Source organism: Octopus bimaculoides, chromosome 1 (assembly GCF_046866305.1).
Source record: "Octopus bimaculoides isolate indiv1 chromosome 1, ASM4686630v1, whole genome shotgun sequence".
NCBI classification, from domain to species: domain Eukaryota; kingdom Metazoa; phylum Mollusca; class Cephalopoda; order Octopoda; family Octopodidae; genus Octopus; species Octopus bimaculoides.
The window spans coordinates 126735114-126761560 of NC_142928.1; the positions used below are offsets into that span (position 1 = coordinate 126735114).

General features: G+C 34.9%; 1 protein-coding gene across 5 annotated transcripts in view; it reads right to left on the reverse strand.

Annotated features, from left to right (window-relative positions):
* LOC106873822 (glycosaminoglycan xylosylkinase) overlaps window positions 1–26447 on the reverse strand; it is a 424441-nt gene that overhangs the window by 18861 nt on the left and 379133 nt on the right. For all 5 annotated transcript variants that reach the window (XM_052970088.2, XM_052970079.2, XM_089357711.1 and 2 more), the window contains 3 exons: window positions 23423–23532; window positions 8677–8845; window positions 1743–1931 (listed from right to left, as the gene is read on the reverse strand). In XM_052970088.2, the coding sequence (XP_052826048.1) occupies window positions 1743–1931; window positions 8677–8845; window positions 23423–23532 (468 nt within the window). The remainder of the gene's footprint in view (window positions 1–1742; window positions 1932–8676; window positions 8846–23422; window positions 23533–26447) is intronic.

A 26447-nucleotide genomic window follows, 5' to 3' on the forward strand; every position in this document is an offset into this window, starting at 1 on the left:
ATATATATATATATATATATATATATATAAGAAATTAGAATGACAAAGGAAAGAACAATTATGTTATAAACTTCGTTAGCTTACAGCTGTTTCAACTATAAGATGCAATGCACTCATATTTGGGGGCTTGAATGTTACACTATAGCTTCAAACATAAAGTACACTTCATGTTTGAAACTCCAATGAAGCTACGAGGTTAAGCTCTAATGAAGCTATAGGGTGATACTCAAGCATTCGAGTATGGGTGCATTGCATCTTATAAGCTGAAACAGCTGTAAGCTAATGAAGTTCATAACTTTGTCATTCTAATTTCTTATTACCATTCTGAACTCAACTGATACTTCATTCTGAAGCATATGTATATTGAATTCTAACACCAGGTTATTAGTACCTCTATGCCTAAGTCATATATATATATATATAGTCCACTCCGTAAGGGGGTTTGTGTTAGGAAAAGCATCCAGCCATAAAAAATTTGCCAAAATAGACAGTGAAGCCTGGCACAATCTTCTGCCTAGTCAGCCCCTGTTAAACCACCCAGTCCATACCAGCATGGAAAATGGAAGATGATGATGATGATGATGATGGTGGTGGTGATGTGTGTGTGTGTGTGTGTGTGTGTGTGTGTGCATGCATGTGTGTTTCCCTTCATAGTTTGCCATTTATCTAGAATTTTCTTCACCTCCTCTGAAATTCTTCCTTCAGGCACCTGCTGGTTTGCAGTTCTTGCTTTACATATGCAGTTTTTAATATTATGAACCAGCAAAGAAGAAATCTAAAAAGATGCAGGAGAGGACTGGTACTCTATAGGTTAGAAGTGATGGCACTTAAGAACAAGGATGTGTTCAAAGTAACAGACAAGGGGCAGATGGAAAAGGCATGCAAAACCTTTTACAACAACCTTTTTAAATCATCAGTGAAGCTCAATCTTCACTCTCACGAATATTAGAAGTGTCACCAATTTGGCTCAGTGAAGCTGAAAATACCCTGAAACTGATAAAAACAGATGAAGCTCCTGGGAAAGATGTTATTACAACAGAGATGTTAAAATGTGGAAATGAAAAATCTTTGTTCTATGCTTCAGTCGCTATCTGCAGGAGGGTAAAATACCCTTACTGCAGAAAGAGTCAAATACCACCTTGTTTCATAAGAAGAGTGATAATGAAGATTCCCCCCCACCCCCCAAAAAAACAACCTATCACCCCATATGCTGCTTGCCTTGCCTCTATAAGCAGTTTACAAAGATCATAGTCACCAGACTATTGAATGTGCATGTGTGGTGTGTGTGCATGTACAATGGTGAGGTAGAAGCGTCTCCAGTTATTTCTAACTGTCCTTTGAGTACACTTTTATGAGTGAACAGTAGACTGACACAAGTTTTTCAGCACCACTAATCAAAAACATTCCATCTCTAACGACCTTATCATTTATTGAACTATAGTCTTTCTAGAACATTACAGAAGATTATTGAATCAACTATATATTTTTTTAAGAAAATAGAGTGTAAACTGAGGGAGATTTGACTGCCATTTCTAGAAAGTTGAGTAACCTCATGACTCAAGGTTATTGTGAAACATATAACAAACAGGTCAGCTCTGATCTTTCTGCCACCAGAAGCATTCTACAAGCAAAAGTAATCTGAGATCTGAAAACTTGAGAATTGTCAGCTGCAATTAAAATAAAATAAAGTAAAATAACAATAACACAAGTGAATACAGAGGCAATAAAAGTGTGATTGTTACCTTTTACCATTGTCTAGCATAATCACCATGCTGTCTGGGAATTCATGGAAAGTTTCATAATGATGCCGGTCAGCATTACCAATAATATAATCAAATACTGATGTATCGATGATATCTAGAAGTCGAATTCCTAATTTGTACATGTCAGTTTGAAGAACTTTATCACAGAATTTAGAATCGGTCTCCCACCTGGAATTCAAAATTGTATATCAATTTTATAATTATGATAAAAGCTGATAATTTTCTCTAGTTTTGGCACAAGGCCAGTAATTTTAGGGGAGGGGATTAGATGATTACATTGATTCCCTAGTATTTGACTGGTACCTAATTCTGTTGGCTTACAAAAGGATGAAAGGCAATGCTAATCTGAACACAAAATGTAAAAAACAAAAGGAAATGTTGCAAAACATCTTTTCAGTGCTCTACTGATCCTTCAAGCTCATTGCCTTATGAAACAAGCTAATAGTAGCTTCAACTTCTGGTGCAAAGCCAGCAATTTCAAGATAGAGGCAAATCAATTACATTAATCCCAGTACTCAACTGGTATTTGTTTTATCAACCCTGAAAGGATTAAAGGCAAAGTCAACCTTGGTATAATTTGAACTCAGAATGTGACGATAGATGAAAAGCTCTTAAGCATTTTACCTGGTGTGCTAAAGATTCTGCCAGCTCAGCACCTTATGATAAATGCTAATAATAAAAGATAATATTAAGTATTAAAATTACAAGGAAAGATGAAAACACAAACCTTAGAGTAGTAATGTGATGGATGAGATAGTATTGATGCTGATATTAAAGGTACTAAAAATGATGATAAGGATGGCTATGATTATGAAAGAGATGAGGTCAAAGAAAGACAATGCTTTTAGTATCTATTAACAGATATAGCTTCACATTAGCATGACATGTATGTATCTCTCCCCAGACCCAAATAATCAAAGCTGAAAAACCTGCAAAATCTTTAAATAGTTTATGTCAGGTGTTGGCAACCTTTCGCAAGAAGTGCGCCACATGAGACATGACAGATCATCAGGCAGATCACACTACCCCCAAAAATTCAAGATAATCTTTCATTAGGCTTGCTATTCAGAATGTCCTGCAGGCCATAGTTTGCTGATGACTGATGTACAAGCTACCTCAGTAAGATAAGGAACCCAATTTACCCTATCTGTAAAAATTCACCCACCGCCAACAACTACTGGAAGGCATTCACCAACTATTACAATTATGTAAAGTCACCATCAGGTAAGCAAGACAATATTCCATTCATCCCGTTGATTGCAAGCTCTCTTACCCACCATGCTGCAACTAGGACTTTAAGTCTCTTACTAAAGGGATCTCTACAAACTTTATACAAACTTCTTAACCACTACTTTTCAGCTAAGATTTCTTTCTAGGTAACATTACTGCAGAAATAACTATGCTGTCTATTTTAGTTACACACACACACACGTGTGTAGGCTCATTCAGAGCTTCATCTCTTATCATCTGTCTTTTCTGGATGTGTGTACAGTTATCAACTACAAGCATTTTCTCAGTGGCTCCAACCCAGTTAGTCAACAGATACAAACATATTTCTTTCTTCAATCTCAAACACTGCTCTTCTAAGCTACCTCCTATCCTCACCACACTCTTCAGTCTCCTCAGTAAGGGACACCGTCCAGTTTAAACACACATATGCATGTATACAGAGTATATCTCATCTCCTCAAAATAGTAATTTTCTCAGTTTATAACAATCATTAACCTATCACCCTCACTTCCAACATTTTTAAACATAATGGAAACAGTCATAAACAACCAAATAGATGCAGGCATGGCTATGAGGTAAGAAGTTTTTTGGCTCAGTCCTAATGCATGATACATTGGGCAAGTGTTTTTTTTTCTGTAGCCCCAGGCCAACCAAAGCTCTGTGGGTGGATTTGGTAGATGAAAATTAAAATAAGCTCATTATGTGTGTGTGTGTGTGTGTGTGTGTGTGTGTGTGTGTGTGTGTGTGTGTGTGTGTGTGTGTGTGTGTGTGTGTGTGTGTGTGTGTGTGTGTGTGTGTGTGTGTGTGTGTGTGTGTGTGTGTGTGTGTGTGTGTGTGTGTGTGTGTGTGTGTGTGTGTGTGTGTGTGTGTGTGTGTGTGTGTGTGTGTGTGTGTGTGTGTGTGTGTGTGTGTGTGTGTGTGTGTGTGTGTGTGTGTGTGTGTGTGTGTGTGTGTGTGTGTGTGTGTGTGTGTCTTTTTTTGTCTCTTTCTGTTGATGTTATTATGGTTGTTGTAAAAGCTAAATGTAGCCAACATTTGAATGTTCTTCAGACTAAGGGCAACTCCTTGTACTTAAGATGCAGCATGTAATTTTAAAAATCAAAATCCTATAGTTGAAGGTGGTGAGTTAACCAAGTTGTTAGTGTTTGACAGACTGCCTTGTGACACTCATTGTGGCATTGAGTGCTCAGTGTTCAAATCCAACTTATTCTTTCGTATCATTTGCTTTTCAAAGTAGTTTTCTCTGTCTCCTTTTTGTTCTTTCTCTTTGTCAGTTAGTCTCATATTCTGTAAAAAAATTGACAGTAGCTGGGCCTGCAGAGGAATAGGCTCTTTCAGGTCTAAAACAACCCAAGATGTGCAGTATGTCACGACAATGCCCCTACAATTCTTTCAGGAGATGAGGACCCAAGGCAGCTAGCAAGTTGTATGTACCTTCTTCCTAGTTATGCTAAAATATGATTTGTCATTTGAATTCATTATATATCTTATGCATGCACTGCAGTCAAGCAGAACTCATACATATGAAATGGTGCTGTTGCTACACAAACATCTGAGATTGTATCACACACCTAAAAGTCATCAGCCTGATAGGTAAAGATACACTCACCAACCCACTACAACCAGCTAACAAATACATATGTTATAATCTCTCTCTCACTCCTGCTTTTCCTCCAATTATTTCCACAACACCACTTCATGTTCCTCTGTAGTAGCCACATGACTTCCATGTCTACCCAACCCCACTTAATTCTGTCTTGACTCTGCTTCCTGGTATATCCACTGTTCATAATACTCCAAATTTGACTCTCTAAACATTCAATCCAAATGTTACTCATCAGAAATAAACCCTTTCAGAATTCCTCCATGTATTTGTTGTTCTTATTTTTTAGTCCCAAGTTGGGTCCTGGTCCCTGAAACCTAATACCAAAGGCATTTAAGCCATGACTATTATTTCATTTTTTAATTTTGAATACTATATCCTAGACTACATTATCTATTATATCCTTCATTTAAGACAGGTATGTTTTGAGAAAAATTTGGCTGCTATTTCTAACAATTCATGAGATTACAGAGAGGTTTCCATATTGGATTCTGTATATATTTTCCTCACAGAAAGGAAACCATTTATGATATCAAGAACACTATTTTATACAACTACTTTTCAGGATGCTTACCATTGGCATTGTACTGCAGATGTAACTGTATTAATATTTATCAAAAGGAAAATACCAATGTGTAAATGTTATATTTTCCTTTTCCACTCATATCTAGCCACTCCAGTATAGAGATGTACTTATACTGTTTCATTATACATCTGCATACATAAGTAAATTAATACTGCAATAGATTTTATTTTATCTCAATATAGATTAATCTGAAAGATTTAATATATCCAGTCCAAGAGGATATTATATCTCACAATATATTTTGTTACCATTGAATGTATTTTCAATAGCAAACAAATATTTGTGACCAGAATAGCAAATGACTTTCATACTCATTACTAATGCTAACGAAGTTGACAAGAAAACATGATGAAAAATGTGTGAATTTTTGCAGTTATTTATCTGACACAAGCAGCAAGAGAATCTGAATGTTGTTCACTTTAGCTTTAACCCTTTAGCATTCAGATTATTTTGTCAAATGTAACGCTTATTTATTCACATTGTTTTGAATTTATCATGCATTATCTTGTAACTTTGAAATTTCAACGATGTGACTGCTTATTTTGAGAATGATATGAAAGGATAGGTGTGAGAGGCCGGATCTGATGGTTTGAACACAAAACAGGTAGAATATTTGGGTTGGACATGACTAACTTAAATGCTAATGGGTTAAACTAATACCCAGAAGCTGTGAACTTAAGATGTGAATTCACAAACTTATGAGTTAAAACCCTGCTGCAATATTGTTGTTTAACCTAGAAAAATTGATCAAAGGTAGTCTTATCATTACCATCTCATCTATTAGTGTATACCTAACACATAGTGTATATCTAAAAGTTAGATAATTCAAAGAGTCTCTTTTGAAGATGGTAAGGTGTGAATGAGGGAGAATCAAACTGCCTTTTCTGGCATACAGGCTTCTTCACTGTTAATTGATCTAATATTATTTTATTGGAAATGAAACAAGTGTTTAGATAAAGATCATGGTGTAACATGAGGTAGACAATATGTCTGGCTGACAACCAGTTTCATTCTGATAGCACTACTGATCGTTATTGTTTTCAGTATTTTGTACATTTTGAGGAGACAAGCAATAGCAATAAAGAAGTATTGTTGAGCCAATGCAGTGTGGTTAATGTTCAGTTTGAATTGTTTCAGGTTTATTAATGGGCAGAGAAATGTGAATCACAAGGAGACAGAGGCATGAGTTGGGCAAAGTATTTACTCAAAATCTGAGAATTAGATACAGTTTATGGCAGTGTTTGGAGGCAGGGTGCATTTGAGATGGAGAAATAATTCTGGGAAGGAGTTTCAGTAATCTGTCTAAGGTTAAGTTAGAGTATTTAGTAAGGCTCTGACAGGTGAGTCATGGTAGAGCTAACATAAGGAGTATAGGTAAAGAAATCTATAAAAGATGAAGATTAGAATGCATGTAACATTAGTGCTTTTATAAGGGACATTAGGAATATGGAGTGAAATGAATTATCTTCAACAAGGGTTTGAAACTTGGGACTTTCTAAAAGTGTGAGAAAGATTAAATATGTGGGGTATCCCTAGTGGTCAGCTGTCATTGGCGAGACAATCTCTTCTCCATTAAGTTAAATTGAGACAGATTTGTAAGTTTGAAGTATAAGTCAAAAAGCAAAGAAGAAGGCATGCATAATTAATATTTCTTTTTCTTAAGGTGGCAAGCCGGCAGAATTGCTAGCATGCCAGGTAAAATGCTTAGCAGTATTTCATCTGACTTTATGTTCTGAGTTCAAACTCTGCTGAGGTCAACTTTGCCTTTCATTTTTTCAGGGTCGATAAAATAACTACCAGTTGAACACTGGGCTCAATGTAATCAACTTACCCACTAGCCCAAAATTACTGGCCTTGTGCCAAAATTTGAAATCAATATTTCTTTTCCTCACACATTATAAATATCTTAACATTTCAAGTAAAACCTAACTCTACAATTTCATATGTGTGTATGTGTTTCTGAGATCCTTTTGCATGAATTCTCTACTTTAACCAGTCCTTTTCTTTGAATATTCACATGCTACAATGTATGTTATCTCCCCTGTAGCAGTGTTTCCATTCCCAAAGTGGTCGTATGCAATCTCAAGTAACTGCTAAAAGATAATTGTTATTTTGTTTAAATTCACACTATGCTACCATGGAGCTGTTTTGGCATTGAACAGTCATTGTTTTCTAGCCTGTTATGTGCTTCATCAATTCCACAAGTTAATCATTGTCATAGATAAAGGAAGCAACATTGATTTAATAATCTATACTGAAGTATTCAGATGCTGAAAATTTTGTTTCAATATATGATGTGTTAGTTGCTCATCAACAGCACTGCATTTACAACTGCATCTCACTACCTGCCTATGGCTAACCATGCTTAAATCTGATTATTTATTGACTGAAAGTCATAAATAACATAGAAGGAATGCAAGCAAGATATAGATGTGCAAAGTCTGTCTGTCTATCTGTGTCTCTGTATCTATTTAGACTTGCTTAATTTCTGATAGAACAATATTAGATCAATAAACAAAGGAGCCTCTTTGTAGTCACTTAATCTGTTGAATAAAGACACATTGGATAATGAAGTCTTAGCTATAAACTTTATCTAAATAACAAATGGGATAGTCATGGCCAGAACACCTTTCATTCATTAGGACTGACCTTCCTAGGGTGGAATAACAACAAACAGTGTGTGTGTGTGTGTGTGTGTGTGTGTGTATGTGCGTGTGTGTGCATGCAAGTGTATGTATCTTTCGCTAAAGTACATGAGCAAAGAATACATATGTAAACAAGAAATGTGAAGAAGTATTGCTTTACAAATGAAATCTCTTGTGATAGTTGTTCTGAAATGAATAACAGACACTTCTTTACCACTCATGCTGTCAGAAATGAAAACAGTTAGTGGCCTACTGGAAACCCCGAACCTATATTCCTGCTGTTCATCAACTACAATATAAAATAAACAAAAATAAATAAATATGAAATCCCAAACTTGTGGTTTCAAGTTCAGTCTCATTGCATGACACCCTGGGCAAGTGTCTTCTGCTATAGTTTCAACCAAGCAAAGCCTTGTGAAAAGGAAACTGAAAGAAGCCCACTGAGTATGTGTGTGCATGCATATGTTTATGAATGTATAAATGGCATGTACATGAATGTGTCTCCAAGTGTGTGTGTTGTGTGTGTGCGTGTGTGTGTGCATGTGTGTGTTTCTTTGTTTTGACACCACCTGATAGCTGTAAATGAATGTCACAGTCATACAAGTGGTGTCATTCATTTCCAATCTTTGGTGGAAACTTATTCAGCCATGGGGAAATATTATTACCTTGCTGCTGGGAAACAGGTGAGGAGTGATGACAAAAACTGCGTCCACCCAGAGAAAATCTACCTAAACAAATTCCATCTAACCCATGCAAGCATGGAAAACTGGATGTTAAAATGATAATGATGATGATGACAACGGTGACATAGAAAACAAACTGCAATGAAAATGAATTGTATAAACTTACTTAGCTAGTTTGTTGTCAATGTATGTTCTGCCCCATGGATGTCTGTAAAGTTGCATTTTATGAGAGATCCAAAGAACAATGGTACCTTCGAGGGTGGTCTTCTGGGCACACACACCACTTTCTTTCCCTTTGCAGTAGTAACATTTTCCATAAAAGCAAGTGTTGTTATCTGGAAAAGAAAAAGATCAGTAAATAAATGCTTACTGTCTTGTACATTAATATAGTATACTAGACATGGGTATGGCTGTGTCGTAAAAAGTTTGCTTCCCAATCACATAATTCTGGATTCAGTCCTACTGCATGACACCTAAGACAAATGTCTTCTAATATAGCCCCGAGCTACCAAAGCCTTGTGTGTGGATTTGTTGGATGGAAACAGAAAAAAGCCCACTGTATGTACATACATATGTACATACATACATACATACATATGTACGTATGTACATACATACATACATATGTACATACATACATACATGACACGTCCCATGCCAGTGACACATAAAAAACATCCAGTACACTGTGTGGAGTGGTTGGCATTAGGAAGGGCACCCAACAGTAGAAACCAAGCTAAAACAGACTGGAGTCTGGTGCAGCTTTTCAACTTAGCAGTCCAGTCAAACTATCTTACCCATGCCAGCATGGGGAACAGATCCTAAAGAAGAAAAAGAAAGAAGGAAATATATATTTATGTTCACGGGCATGTGTGTGTGTGTGTGTGTGTGTGTGTGTATTTCTTTGTGTTTGACCCCACCACTGCTTGAAACCAGTGTTGGTTTGTGTACATCTCTGTGGCTTAGCAGTTTGGCATAAGAAACCAATAAAATAAGTAACAGGCTTTAAAAAAATAGGAACTTGATTCAACTCATTCAACTAAAGCCCTTCCAGGTGGTGCCCCAGCATGTTTGCAGTTCAATGTCTAAAACAAGTAAAAGATCGGAAAGACTGGTAATCACTACTGCATCATAAACTGTTCAGTTATACCCGGATCCATTTATCATGCTCATATTTTTATATTTTAAACTTAGTGTTTGAGTAATATTCAATATTTATTAAGTATAATGGCTATGATGTTAAGATACTGGATAACTGAATGAATGTTCATGAATTCAAACCTTACTAATGCAGTCACTGTGTTATGGTCCTGGATGTATAACATATTACATTTCTTGACATATCATTCAGCAAGTTCTATCATGCTTTATTACAGAAATTATTGGTAGTAAAAGTACTGAAATGTTAATATTTGAACATACTAATTATTTAAACATGGAATCAAGATCAAGATATGCTAGAGTGTCATATACAAGCTATGATAAGTGGTGCTTAATATTTCCCAGACATATCCCTGACATTTAACATTTAAAATACAATTGTTATTACTTACTTAGGTAAATAATTCAATGAGAGAGCTGAAAACAGTGCTGGTTCAAAAAAATGTTGGAAAAATTACTGGTGTAAGCAACAAAAGCAAGAGATATACAGCCCTATTGCAAATGTCAGTTTGTTATGTTAAGCTGAGTAGTAAAATATAAGAAGCGCCAAGACAAACCAATAGGGTGATCTCAATAATGTTTGGATAAACTATGTATCATGATGGGTAGGTAGAGAGAGAGAGAGAGAGAGAGAAGGAGAGAGAGAGAGAGAGAGAGAGAAGGAGAGGGAGAGAGAGAGAGAGAGAGAAGGAGAGGGGGAGAGAGAGAGAGAGAGAGAAGGAGAGAGAGACAGACAGACAGACAGAGAGGCAAACAAACAGACAACTATTTGTGAATATAGTGGTGCAAAGGAGATATCGGATTTATTTTGATGAAAAGCTTACTGAAAATGTTGCTAATGATTTGTCCAAAACAACTAGAGGGCAAGTGTTTCAGCAAAGTATGAATGATAATAATGAATAATGTGAGGCATACAAAGAAGTTGACCAGTGTGAAATGAACTAGATTTGTGCTTCAACATCAGGATTCTTTGAAGCCCTTTATAAATATTTCTCTATTTGTGATTGGTCACAGATATTGTGAGTTTCATAAACATAGTCAAGGAGACTAAAGAACCGAAGAGGAATTAATACAAAAGAAATTCAATGAAGACCTGTACTCTCTATGTCCTCAAACCAAGAGTACTGAAACCGCTACACATGGGAAGTATGTAATTTGAATCATGTGTGAACTTACAACTAGAGATTACACTGAATTTTAAGAGTTGAGATTTCATGTGAAGTAGAGCCAAGAGTTGCTGATGCTTATCACTTAACCACAATGAAGAAATTTTCTTTATGTTAAATATATGGTTATAAATTTGCATTAAAGGGAAATGTTGACTGAGAAGGAAATGCAAACTATGATACAAAAAGAACCATTTTTGATCTGTTTATAAATTAAAAAAAAACAACAAAATAACAAACATGTTAGATAAAAAAGCTGTAATATTGCAACAAATTTATTTACATTACAGGATAACAGAAAAAAACACATTGAAGTAAGAATTTTAGACATTTATTGGTCAATACAAACTTCACAAAAGCCATCTGTCTGATAGACCAACGATTGAGATCTTGTTTTTGATTTTGTTTTCTTGTTTTAAAGCACTCTAGAGACAGATCAGTGAGAAATTATGCCAATAATGGTGACAGTCTGCGATAAAAGTCATAGTCACATTGGAACTGATGCATTAAATATTAAACATATAATGGTAATTCAAATCCATTGTCCCTTGCAGACACCACTCTGCTAAAGAATTATAAGGCTTACGCTAAATTGAAAGCAAAGATATTTCTCCATTAGTAGTTACTGAATTATGGAAAATGATTGAGCAAGGCTTACTAAAGCATATTCTACCAGGTAGTAGCTAGTAGATATCCTCTATTGTAGTTGTACAAATACTAAATGGAGATTAATATTTCTGTGGTGATTTTTCAGTAGTCTTTAATTGCAATATATAAATAATGAAAATTTCACTCATTAGCAGGAATTAAATTATTTGCAAAATTTGATTGGTAAGGTGCTTACTATCAAATTCCAATAGGTGATGATCTTTAAAGAAATACCAATACCCAACTGGTTTGTAGAAGTTGACAAGAATGTATTATGGGATAAAAACAGCAAGAGCCATTTTTCAACATGTAATAGAAAAGACCTTGGGGGATGATATAAAGAAACAAAATAATTATCAGGATGAGAAATGCTGAAGGCAACTACCAAGGAGAAATTGAAACTGAAGACCAAAGTTAATTATATTGGATCAACTGAGAGATGCGGGTATGACTATAAATTCAGACAACTGTACCTTTAACAGTAACTAGATATTATTTGGGGACATTTTTGTTTTGAAGGAAAGTGTTTCTCAAGACTAACATTTTGCACATCATCATCATCATCATTTAATGTCTGTTTTCCATGCTGGCATGAGTTGGACAGTTTGATTGAAAACTGCTAAGCTGGGAAGCCACACCAGGTTCCAATCTAATATGGCATGGTTTCTACACCTGAATGTTCTTCCTAACACCAACCACTCCAAGAGTGTAGTGGATGCTTTAATGTGCCACTGGCACAAGTGCCAGTTACTTGACCATGGCTGTGATCTCACTTGGCTTGACAGGTCTTCTCAAGTGCAGTATATTACCAAAGGTCTCAGTCACCTGTCACTGCCTCCATGAGGCTCAATGTTCAAATGGTACTTTTTACGTGCCACCAGCATGGGTACCAATTACATGACACTAGCATCAGTCATGACTATGATTTCACTTGGCTTGATGAGCTTTTTCAAGCATGGCAAAGATCTCGGTCACTTGTCATTGCCTCCACGAGACCCAATGTTAAAAGATCATGCTTTACCACCTTGTCCTATGTCTTCTTGGGTCTACTTCTTCTACAGATTTCCTCCACCATTAGAGTTCGGCACTTCTTCATACACCTGTCCTCATCCATATGCATCACATGACCATATCAGTGCAGTCGTCTCTCTTGCACACCACATCTGACGCCTCTTTTGCCCAACTTTTCTCTCAAGATGCTTACACTCTGTTGAGCATGCACACTGACATTACACATCCAGCAAAACATACTAGTTTCATTTCTTTCAAGCCTATGCATGTTCTCAGCAGTCACAGCCCATGTTTCACTGCCATGTAGTATAACTATTTGCACACAGACATCATACAATCTACTTCCATTCTGAGAGCCTTTGTTACCAACAGGTAACAAAGAGGTAGAAGCTCTCTGAACGTTCCCCAGCCTACTCTTATTCTAGCAGCTACACTCTTGGAGCATCCACCCCCACTATTGATTTGATCACCTAGGCAACAGAAAATTTGATGGATTCTATTTTCTGTACATTTGTAGGGTTAATTGAACCTGTGCACCTTCCACACACAGAAACTGTTTTTCCTGTCAATTTTCCTCTGATATTCCTGCACCTCTTATGTGTCCATAGCTTACACCAGGTACGTCTTATGGAGTTTCTACCCACACCTTCTCTACAGATTGAGCAGGACTATCTACCTAAAGGGATTTATGATTTGTCTGCTCTCCTACTTACTAAGACTCTGATTTTTGATAGATTAACTTTAAAGTCCTTTGATTCTAGACTCTACTTCTATGTCTGAAATTTCTTCTCTAGTTCTGGTAAGGATTCAGCTATAAGAACAAGGTCATCAGCATAGAGGAGCTCCCAGAGGCAGCCCATCTTAAATTACTTTGTTATTGCCTGGAAGACTATGATGAACAAGAGACTTTCATCACCTGGTCCAGCAATTTGATACCTCTGCAATTATTCCTGTCTAAGATGTCACCTTTTGCAATTATTCCTGTCTAAGATGTCACCTTTTCCTTTGTAACAGTTGACTATAATGCTGCTACACCAATTGTTAGGTGTGACTCTCTCATGGACAACCTGATTATCTATATGGGTGACTAGACTATATCTTACTCTGCCAGATACTTTTAGCATCTCAGTGGGCCAGGGGCTTTCCTTGTCTTCATATTCTTGATTGCTTTTGCCACCTAAATTAGAATCATTTTTAAGAATGGTGAAAGTTTATGGTCCATATTTGTAAAAATATTCTAAAACAGTCAACTCCTTTGTGAAATTGCACAAGAAAAGTGTCAAATTCAATGTTCAGAAAAAGGTATTCAAGAATTAAGAAAGTGCACTCATGGAGTATCCTGTTGTGTGGTTATTTGATGCCAACTAGGACAACACATTGACTACTGATATTAGTGAGCATTCTTTATAATTAACTATATTGCAGGATAACCACCGAGTGCTATATTTATCAAACAGAGTAATTTCTGCTAAATCAAATTATTTGAATATTGAGAGAGATTCTTTAGAAAAATGGGTGGATGACAAATCATGCCTATCATTTTTACAAAGTAGAAAATTCCTACTTAAACTCAGTCATAAACCTTTTGAATTCATCTTTAACCCATGTCCTGAACGTCTTACAATTACATCTTCAAGGATACTGAAGTGAGCCATTCAGCTCATGGTATTTGATTTTGATACTGCATATGTTGAAGGAAATGCTTCAGTCACTGCATTTTTATAGTTATATTTTAGATTGCAACCGAAAAACATCAGTTTGGATGATGATGAAGATACATTAGATAGGAACTGATGAGTACGTCTTGGTCAACTAGCTTCAGTAATGCTGCATGATTGGCCACTGGATAAAATCATTTCCAAAAGAAAAAAATGTCTGGAAAATCCTATAAGCCTGTTCAACATACATTAACTCTAGAAATGGTATCCTTTGCAAAAGTGACTTTAATGTTACCCAACAAGGATTTATGAAGCAAATAATTATTAAAAGTGTTCCCAATGATATCCATTGTGACACTATGGAATTACTACATGCAATCCCTCTATGTTTGAAACATGCCAATTAGGCTATTCATACAATGTTCGGGAACTACATGCATAAATGTTCCAAATATGCAAAGATAAAGATTTTTTGAAAATAGGCTTCATTCAGGGACTAATGATTTTTATACAGATATATCATACCCATATTAATAGTATTGAATTGATTTTTGTACTTGTAGATTCCCTTACAGGATGGCTAGAAGAAATTTGTACACCTGATTAGAAGAGTTCAATACAAAACAGGCTAGATTCTCTTTCTTGGTCAATGTTCCCTTGATAGTCTCTGTCCCTGACTACAGAAAATTGACTACATTCCTTGCAAAACACAGACATCATCTCCAATCAAATGGGTTCACAGAGTGGATGGTTTAGCAATTAAAATGGGCTTAAAGGCATTTACTCACCAAAGAGAAAAGTTTGAATTGTTTTACCTTAATTATTGTTTAGTTATTTTATGATTCCCCTGTTTTTCTGCTTTGGTAACATGTCAGAACCATGTTTCCTTAAGTATATCCTATTCCTCAAATCAGCAGACGTGATATAAAAAAAATAATGATTTAATATAAGAAATGGAAAATTCTTTGATGCTAGCTGGAACCAATACAGCTATCAATCATTAGAACTTCAGCTTATGGAGACCAAATCAGGCCTAATCTCAAAATACTTGATACTATCAAGGTTGATGGTAAAAGTGGTGACAATGACCATTTTAGTAGTGGTGCACCTCCAGGTATGAGATGCACTTGTACAAGTGATGTGAAATAACAAATGGAACAAGAGAATCAAACCTGCAATAATAGAATCCATAGGAGTACTTAGCCTAGCCAGCCTTTACTTTAAAGGGAGATGTGAAAATGATAGAGTTATAGTAAGGTCTGAAACTAATGAAATGAATATTATATATTGTGAATACTGCATGCTGTAAATATGTCTTTGATATGTTAATATTGGTGCGTAATATTTATTTATTTGCAAATGATTACATATGTTTCAGGCAATCATTAGTTTCATGGCTATTTCTAACCTGCCAGGTGATTAGGATTTCTGAATGTAAAGGTTCTCATGTAAACATGACAAAGATCATATGGAAAATCTACAATATTTACAAGAAAGTCAATGCTTATTAGAATTTGCTTCCAGTTTATTTAATATGAATAGAATAGATTGCCAATATATTTAGAAAATTTGTAAATAACTTGTTAAAATATAATAATCTTGTCATCAATTTCACTCCACAAGCTGCTAACACCCTTTTGCTATAAAGGAATGGAATATTTAACATATTATTAGGAATTAAAGTATTCATTAATCTATGCAGAAGATAAGTCTTTGTTAGAAAATGAAAGGAGAATCAAAGTAAGTTATTTGCAATAATCTTAGCATCGCAATTTCTCTAGCGCTGAATATGACAGCTTTAACAATAGCGATATATTAAATCAAATAGCAATGTATAGCATGTGTTTAGTAACATTCCAGGTTTAGTAATGGAGAGTTTGAATAACAGAAATAGATAGTTCAAGCAGGCCATTAATACAACAGTTGGTGGCATAACGATAAAATAAAGAAGCCAGCATTCATAAAAGTGAAAGTGCTAAAACTGATAATAGAAACTGAGCAGGGTTACTTTGCTTTCAATTAAACAAGTATCAACTAGTCGATTGAATAAATATAACTTTCAGAAAAATAAACAGTCAGTTTTAGATATATATTATAAGAATCAATCTGAGTCACAAAAGAGAGAAGTTCAGTATCTTTGATTGGTGAAAAGAATATATCACTTTACATTGAAAGGTATTAATTCTAAGATATAAATAGCTGTCATTGTTATTTATATTATCTCTTACCTATGCTGGCATAGCCTGAACATGACTTATTAAGATGGAGTTCAAAGCAGAATTACCTTTGTTACCAACTCTTTTGTCTTTTTCAAGTGAATTATTTATTTTATTTGATTGGTCTTCACTTGTTAAAACCTATTAAACCACTGAACTGTGGGATATATCATTGAAACAGTGTCAATGAAAAGACATATAGGAGCAAATACACACATACACAGAAGCTTCCCTACAACTTCTGTCAACAAAATTTTACTCCTAAATTCTAAACCTGAAATAACTACACATTAAAAACTCTAGGAAACAGACAGACAATACTCCAATATGACCTCAGCCATAAAATAAACTGAAAAACAGAGTCAGTAGAAAGTGACTTAAAAAACCCCATAAAAATTACTGGTCCTCAAAATATGTAGGTTAATCATTTGATAAAACTTTTGATAGATCATATACAACTATATACTGATTCTATATTCTGTTTAAGAAACTTCACCATTTAATAGTTAAATATGGTTGTAAACAGCCAATACCATTCTTATTGATGTAAAATAAAAAAAAAGTTTCCTTTTGAGGGTTTTCCCTGCAATATGCTGCAGTGGCACAATACTAATGCATTGATTTCTCTTTTGTTTTTATTCTATTGTACATGGAAGATATCAACAATTACAATAATCCCTACCTCTCTGATAGCTGGTAAAAGTTACTTTACTAACAATAATGATTTTTCTTTTCTGACATTGGGCCAAAGCCAGAAATTTGTAACGAAGGTAATGAAAGTAATCAATTGTATTGAATATACATCAACACAGTATTTACTTTATCAATCTCTGTGGAATGATAAGTAAAAATGAAACCCAGTGAGATTTGAACTCAGAAAGTATTGTGTGATAGAACTTAATACTACAAGTAATTACTCCCCACCACCCTCTCTTACCACCAACTCTCATTTATCTAACAATGATTTCTAACAAGAAAGGTCACACATTTTGGGAGAGGGTACAATCAATTAAATCAAGCCCATTAAAAGACTAGTACTTTAATTGATCATAGTAGAATTGAACTCACTCCAATAATAATAATAATTTCTTTCATTGCTTTATAGCTGCAAAGTTTCAGGGAGTGTGGTGGTACACTAGGGTGGGGTATGAATGATTAAATTGATGCCAGTAAAAAATTAGTAATTACTTTATCACCAAATATATGCTTCAGACTAACACTGTATGCTGACTTTGATAAATACAGAAATATATTTAGTCTAGTATTGTAGTGTTTCTATCTTTCCATTGCCTTTAATCTGATAAGATCCTCATTTAGTCTGGATAACAAAAATTTGGTTGCTTAGTCAAGTGGACATCTGACTCATTAAATTAACTTGTAGTATTCCCAAGACACATGCACCCTTAACAGAGCTCCTAAACCAAATCAGTGTAACACAGTACGTGACAAGATGGGACTTTTGAATTACATATATAATCCCTCTGATTGACTTCCATACTGTTTCTATCTACCCATTTTCACTCACAAGACTTGGATCAATAATTATGGTAAAGACATTTATGTACGATGCCAATCAGTAGGATCGAACCTGAAAACTCATGATTGCAAAGTGAACTTCTTAATCACTCAACCAAGACTGTATTTACACTCTTAGTTCAAGAACAACATCAATAACAGTGAAGATGGAGAGATGGATGTTGATTACTGTTGTTGCTTAGCACAGGCTAGTATTGATTGAACAAACCTATGATTAAAGTTTATTTCTGTCATCTCATCTTTTTGTATATCATGAACTAATGTGTAAGAGGTAGATAGGATGTTTAGGGAATAATGGCATGTTTGGTGGATGTGTTTGTCATGATCAAAAGGCAACAAGTCCTCTCTCATTGCTCACTTCTTGGTACCCCACTCTGACTTATGTGGCTTCAAGAAACAAGAGCATGACAAGTAGATTAACCCAGGTGAGGATCAAATCCTCAATAAAAGCACATGCTACCTTACTATGGGAAGACTGCCTCTAGTGTATTCAATGGGGGAGATCAGGCCTGTCTCGAGTTGTCTGGTTTTTATCTTGACTCTTACTTAAGGTAGGCCTAAATGGGAGAGTAAAGCTGATGTGCAAATCTTCCTGACCTAAATCCAATTTACCCACAAATTATGATCCATTTTGTCCTCCTTTTCCTTTATGATGAAAGTAGTGTAATTTGAAGGAAATTGACTGCCTTTACAGTAGGCAAACACAAAGGTTCCTTCACTGACTCATGTTATTAATTTTTTTTCAAAGGTACCAGTCTACACTTAATTCAGAAAAGATGTGACAGACGTAACAAAACAATCTTTTTGAATATTGGGTTGTTAGATAACTTCATTTGTTTTTTCTTTTTTTTTGTCATTATTTTAATCATTTCCAGTGTTATTTCAACTAACATGAAAAATATTTTTATCATAATGTCTTATGGGTTCTTTGTAGCTCTATTCTTCCTCTACAAAGTTTTGTTTATCGTTCTTGGAATTAGAATAAACTTGACCTCTTTTCACACATGATGGACAGCCAAGTAGAAAATAAATGAACAAATTTATCTGATAACCTTTTGAAAATTACCAATAGAGTAGTAGCTGTTCACATGCTCTCAGTAAAATGGATTTTAACTCTAAACTGCTTTCACATTAAAATTAGGCATGATTACATAACAAATTGTATCAACTGGTATTTAATGAAAGGTAAACTCAAACAATTCTAGTAAAATATTACAAGGCATTTTGTCTAATACTCTGATAGTTCTGCTAATTCATTGTTCATGTGACACAATCCTAAAAATTGCTGTAAAGTTTGTGTATCTGAGAAAAAAAAATATTTGTTCTGATTCTAACAAAACAACTTCATCATAAATGGTAAATATATTAATGGCATTAAACTAGTTCTATTAACCAGCATTCATATGAGAAAGCCCTCACTAAACTGGGGGAAACAAAAATTCACATGAGTACCACTTAAAATCAAAAAGTGAAAACTAAATGCTTGCTCTGCTTACATACAAAATTCAATAATAATAATAATCATAAAAAATACAGGAAATGTTTTGCCAACTTTTTTTTTAGACTTCATTGTTCATAGCCAACTGATTTTTTTATTTCAAATATAAAGGAGAGGTATTAAAGTCTAAAAATTCATGGTTCCATTTAAAAGCTATAATTAAAATTACATTAGCAGAAACATCTAATGTCTTGTCATCTCAGCCAACAAAAGTTAATGACCAATAAAATGAAATAATGTTCAGCTGGAGAGAAACAAAATTTTATTTATTAATTTTGTTTTCAAGTTTTGAACATCCTTTTACAACACTAATAAGCTACAATTAAGAATAATTTGTCTAACCAATAACAACAGGGAATTACTGAAAGACCCCCTCCCCCCCAAAAATATCACATACTCTTATTGTTAGAATTGTTTAACAAGGGTGCAAGGGTGGCCTTTTGATAATGAAGTGTACTTAAGAGCTATATGATTTCAAGTTCATGACATGTTGGGCAAGAGTCTTCTGCCTTAGCCTCAAGTCAGCCAAGATCTTGTTAGTGAAACCTGGTAAATATAAACTGTGTGGAAGCCTGCCTGAAGGACCTTTCTTGTTCTTAGGTGGAAGACTTAGATTGTCACACAATTTAATACCATTACCTAACCCTAATGTACATTTAGTAAAAGTTCATATTTTTGCAAATATTTGAAGTAGGTCTGACAATAACTTCCTTACTTCTTCTCACCAGTCTCAGCAGCTCTGAAAATGGTCATGGGCATCGTTCTTCTTCCTGCAACCAAACTATTAAGGAAAAGGGAAGAAATTCTGAATTGGCACAGGCATGGCTGTATGGTAAGAAGTTTGCTTCTCAACCACATGGTTTTGAGTCTACTCCTACTGTGTAGCACCTTGGTCAAGTGTCTTCTACTATAACCTCAGGCCAACCAAAGCCTTGCGAGTGGATTTTGTAAACAGAAACTGAAAGAACCTTGTTGTGTGCGTATGGGCATGCATATAGAAGAATATATTAATCAAAGGAATTCTAACTTTGATTTTCATGTTTTATTTACAATTTTTTAATAAGATGATATAATATAATTAAATGATAGAATATTAGATGTCCATTCTGACTGAACTAGTACTTTCATACATTAAACTATGCAATCTTCAGGCCCATATAGTAGTGGTGACAGTTATGTTTTACAATTTACAACTGTAGAGAGATGGCTAAACTGTGTGCCTTAAATACATTCCTATAGGCTCCAGAATATCAATTTTTGCAAACTGTATTCTGACCAATCAGTGTGTGGCTTCACTAAATTACTTAAGTCGATTGGTGTTTGGTTTAGGCATCACGGTTTGTTGAACATGTCAAGAGACCTGCATTTTGACCCTGGCCAAAGCAGTAATTGTTTGGCTAGCCAAACAATTACTGCTTTGGCCATCTCTGTCAGTTGACTATAAAGCTGAGAAGAAAAAAACAGATGTGTTTCTTTTGCTTAGTAATAAATGTGATAAAAAGACATAATCACAATAAAAGGGAATGGTTCTAAAGATAAAAATATATTGTAGGGTCATTAAATAATCTCAAATAGATGGATAAGCTCATTTCTTTAGAATTTCTCTGTCTCTGTCTTCCTCAATGACTACCAGTATGACCTTCATAAAGCCAAATATATTGGTGACTTATTCTCCAATGTCAATCACCTGATGGTCCTTGTCTTCACAAAATTTGATGAAAACAGTGTTGTTACACTCAGTATCAAAAAGGCATTCAACTGTGTTAAGTACACAAATCTGGTAAATGCTTGCCTATGGACTCCATCCATCTTTCTTCTCTTGGATCAATGGTTTTCTATCGGGTTTTGTGATTCAAGGTTCAGTTTTGTGTTCTGCATTCTTCCTCCAATACATCAGCAAACTTTGAGTTTTCACTGACAAGAATCACTGCTTTGGCCAGGGTCAAAATACAGGACTCTTGGCATGTTCAACAAACCATGACACCTAAACCAAACATCAATCAACTTAAGTAATTTAGTGAAGCCACACACTGATTAGTCAGAATACAGTTTGCAAAAATTAACATTCTGGAACCTATAGGAATGTATTTAAGGCACACAGTTTAGCCATCTCACTACAGTTGTAAATTGTACAATATAATTTTCAGTACTACTACATGAACCTGAAGATTGCATAGTTTAATGCATAAAAGTACTAGTTCAATCAGAATGGACATTTGATATTCCATCATTTCTATAAATTATCTTATATCATCTATATATATAAAAATGAGAATGTGTGTCTGTCTGTCTTGCAGAGTTCGAGCCCACGGCAACATAATATCTCCTCCACTATTTAAGTATTACGTGTCAAAAGTGAAACAAAAACACTCATGTCAAATACTTTCACTTTAAAAATGAAACTATTCTACTAACTGAAACAATCACATTTTGATACTGTAATGACAGATACTTTCAGAGAGAGAGAGAGAGAGATAGAGAGAGAGAGAGAGAGAGAGAGAGAGAGAGAGAGAGAGAGAGAGATGTATATGTATACATATAGATGTATATGTACACGTTATTCCACTAACTGAAACAATCACATTTCGATACTGTAATTACAGATACTTTCAGAGAGAAAGAGATGTATATGTATACATATACATGTATATGTACACGTATATGCATAGATATATATAGATATAGATCTATATGCATACATGTATATGTATACATATGTGTAGATGTATATATAGATAGATGTACATGTAATATGTACACATATATACATATATATACATGTATACAGAGATATCTATACATATATACACCCATCACACACAAACACATGCACACAAACATACACATTAGTCATTTGTTTTCTTATCCAAAACTACGTCAAAAGTACTGAATGGATCTTTATGAAATTTGGAGATTATATTCTATGTATAACAGCCATATCTCCCATGAAAATTCATATATTTTTGATGTTGATGAAATTTTAACCCGAACATAACAGATGAGCATTATTTGTAATTCAACGGTACAACGGTGTAAGACTACCCTTTCAGATATACTTACATTGTGATTTCTGCAATGTGGTGCATAAATTGTCAAGTAAATGAGACGCATCTTTGCCTCTACTGATTCACTTGCAAAGTGTTGAGTAAAATTATTTCGTTGCAGACCTCCTTTGGGTCTTTTTATTATCACTGCAACACACATAGTCCCCAGTTGGTAACATTGATTTCAAGGCCCTCCTAGATGAGAGACTGGCATTCCACTTAATGTCTATGTTCCATGCTGGCATGGATTGGAGAGCTAATAATGTAGAAATATGGTATCGTAGCTACTAACAGTTGAGGGTTGCGTAGTCTAGACAGCGTTTTTAGATTTCATTATTCTCTTTAACCCGGGCAAAGCCGGGTATTTCTGCTAGTATTATTATAAGATTATAAATAAAATGTGATAATTACACAAAGTTGGAATTCCTTCAATTAATATATATATATATATATATATATATATATATATATATATATATATATATATGTGTGTGTGTGTGTGTGTGTGTGTGTCTTTGTGTCTGTGTTTTTTCCCCATGACAGCTTGACAGCTGGGATCAGTGTGATTACATCCCCATATCTGAGTGGTGCAGCAGAAGAAACTGATAAAATAAGTATCAGGCTTAAAAAAATAAGCTAAATTCACTCAGCTAAAATTCTTCAGAATCATTATGTTCCAAAGTAGAGTACAAGTTTTCAGGTCATGTCTCTTGTTTAAGAATACAGTCCTCCCTTACTCCAGTTTGTCTTGAAGGTCCCATGAAAGGTCATGAGCACTACCTAGCTCCTGATTAAAAGATTAAAAAAAAAATTATTGATACTGTTGTTACCAATGCAGCAATGACTGACAACAACAACAGCAGCAGCAGCAGTTTAAAAACTATTTTCCATTACATGGATACGTCTACATGTTACACATGCTATTGTGAAAATTTTAATATGAAAAGTGATGAAAGAAATTCAGTCTTACTAACCTTTGTTAAAAAATGTATCTAACAATCTTGAACTTGCCACAGGAATAACCTCAGTCTGCAAGTTTAAATAACGGCCCACTGTCAAAGGTGTCCTGCGAAAGCCAAGAATTCTGAAATAACAAATGAAAAAATTGTGTATTTGCAAATTTGTAGTTATTAGTTACTAGTTAGTAATGTACCTAAAACCATACCAATGAGCATACTTAAGCGCATCTCTATCAGTAGACTATAAAGCTGAGAAGAAAAAAACAGATGTGTTTCTTTTGCTTAGCAATAAATGTGATAAAAAGACGTAATCACAACAAAAGGGAATGCTTCTAAAGATAAAAATATATTGTAGGGTCATTAAATAATCTGAAATAGATGGATAAGCTCATTTCTTTAGAATTTCTCTCTCTGTCTTTCTCAATGACCACCAGTATGACCTTCATAAAGCCAAATATATTGGTGACTTAATTTCCAATGTCAATCACCTGAAGGTCTGTGTCCTCACAAAATTTGATGAAAACAGTGTTTCAGCATCAAAAAGGCATTCAATTGTAGTACGTACACAAATCTGTTAAATGCTTGCCTATGGACTCCATCCCTCTTTCTTCTCTTGGATCAATGGTTTTCTATTGGGTTTTGTGATTCAACATCCAGTTTTGTGTTCTGCATTCTTCCTTCAATACATCAGCAAGCTTTGAGTTATCACTGCCAACAACACTCACTCCTACACAAATGATATCACTCTTCATTCTTCTCTAACCTTTTACAGCCAAATATCATCCATATTCAACCTAGACATCTTGCACCATGATGGAATGATAGAATATTACTGATTCTAGGAACAAAGGTTTTGTAAACATGTCCCAATGGAGTCATGCCAATCTTGTCTCTTCAACAGCATAGATACAGTTTCTACATTTATGTAGGAAATGTCATATCTCCCACCCATCTAATGTGAACAACATGCGACTAGAACCTTCAAAGTCATTACAAATGCAAGGCATCACCATCAGTGAGGATCTTAGTCATGAATGCATATATTCTCCATATCAAAAATGGCATCACAAAGTAAATAGTCTACCTTTTCAGGGCCAGATAATATATTTCATCCCCACCTTAACTATTAACCCTCTCAAAAGCTCAAATGAAACCCACATTGGAATACAGCAGGGCAAGGAGTGTTTTGCAAATATATACAAATAGTGATTTCTGGTTGTATTTAAATGATGATGAAGAGAAGTTAATACAGGGTGAAGTTAGGCTGTCTTAGTCTGGTTTAGTACAAGTTGTAATATTTTTACTGTACAATAAGGCTGCGAGCTGGCAGAATCATTACCACACCAGGCAAAATGCTTAGTGGCATTTCAACAGTCCTTACATCCTGAGTTCAAGTTCCGCCGTGGTTGACTTTGCCTTTTATCATTTTGGGGTGGGGGGGGTCAACAAATTAAGTACCAGTTGTGCACTGGAGTAAAGGTAATCTACTATCCCACTTCCCCCAAATTGCTGGCCTTGTGCCGAAATTTGCAATCAATACTTTTACTGAACATCGTCAACACACCAAGGTGATGTTAATGCAGTTGTTGTTCTCCTTACTGTTTAGTTCCAAACCAGCTATAATTGAGCAGATATATTCTATGATCAAAGTAATTCTAAAAGTGAACATCTCTCATTTTCCCTTTTCTCTTTCATTTTTCACACTGCATATCTAGGACTATATGGAAACTAAATTACCAACATATAACACAAGGGTGTGATATAAAGAAAGATTTGGTTGTCATTCCTGCAGGTCAGCTGACCACATAGAAGCTCTCTTATTGATTTGTTATTCACATAGTATATAAGTAAGGTTATTATAGTATCCCAATATCTAGGTGATATATGTGGATAAGATTACTACAGTACTAAGACATAATGAAAATGTTTAAATGAGTTCAGTACAGTAACAAACCTTACCAAAAGGTCCAGGAGACATTAATGTTATACAGTATCAAGATATCTTAGCGGGGTTAATACAGGTGGGTTGATATATACATTCAAACTCAAGATAAAATGCAAAAACACTGGTGCAAATGTAATACCAAAAACAATATTTTTTTTGTATCTACCTCTACAACGATAACTATTTCTTTGATAGACTCAATGTTAGATAAATCACCTCCAATGTATTACTGATATTATCAATCTTATTATAGCCATAGAAATGAGAAGCAAAGTTGAATTTGACAAGGTTCAAACAATAAGGATATAGAATGATGTATTAGGATGTAAGAGAATAGTGAACAAAATTTAGTGTGATTTTCTACCATTTGTTATAGACTCACTAATCATGGATTACTACATATAATCAGAGCAAGAACTAAGATGGAAAAGATGGTGTAAAATCTAGAGACCAGGGATAATTTCTTCAATTTATTTATTTACTTCATTTATCTTTTAATTAGGAAGGAAGGCAACACCCAAGAGCTTTTCCAGAGTTTTAAGTACTGTTGGGCAAGAAAAAGAAGGTATACTCAAATTGAAAACTTGGCCTGAATTATTACAGCAGATGTTATCCCAGTTGACTGGTGGTTGTGTTAAACCAAGTGACAGATTACGACTACTTCTAATGGAAGCTATGACAATATTTGGACTCAGAACACAAGAGACTGGGATAAATATTGCAAGGCATTCAATCAGGCATATCTATACTCTGCTCCAGACTGGTACTTTTTTAACAACCCCAAAAGGATGAAAGGCAAAATTAACTTTTAGTACACTGCATTTTTTCCAGAATTGTTTCCCCTGTTACTACAAAGGAGAAAACTCATACAGTGGCATAATGCACCTACAGTGTGCTAAAGGTTAAGCTTGACAAGACTTGAACTCAAAATGGAACAAATATATTTTAGGCCCTTTATTTCAACACTCTAATGAGTCTACAATTTCATCACCTAAGTTACTTTATGACATATAACTCACTACTTCATTCTGTGACCAAATTCTGTCAGTGCCAAAATTATATTTCTTCTGCCCCGGGTCAAAATTCAACCTCTAA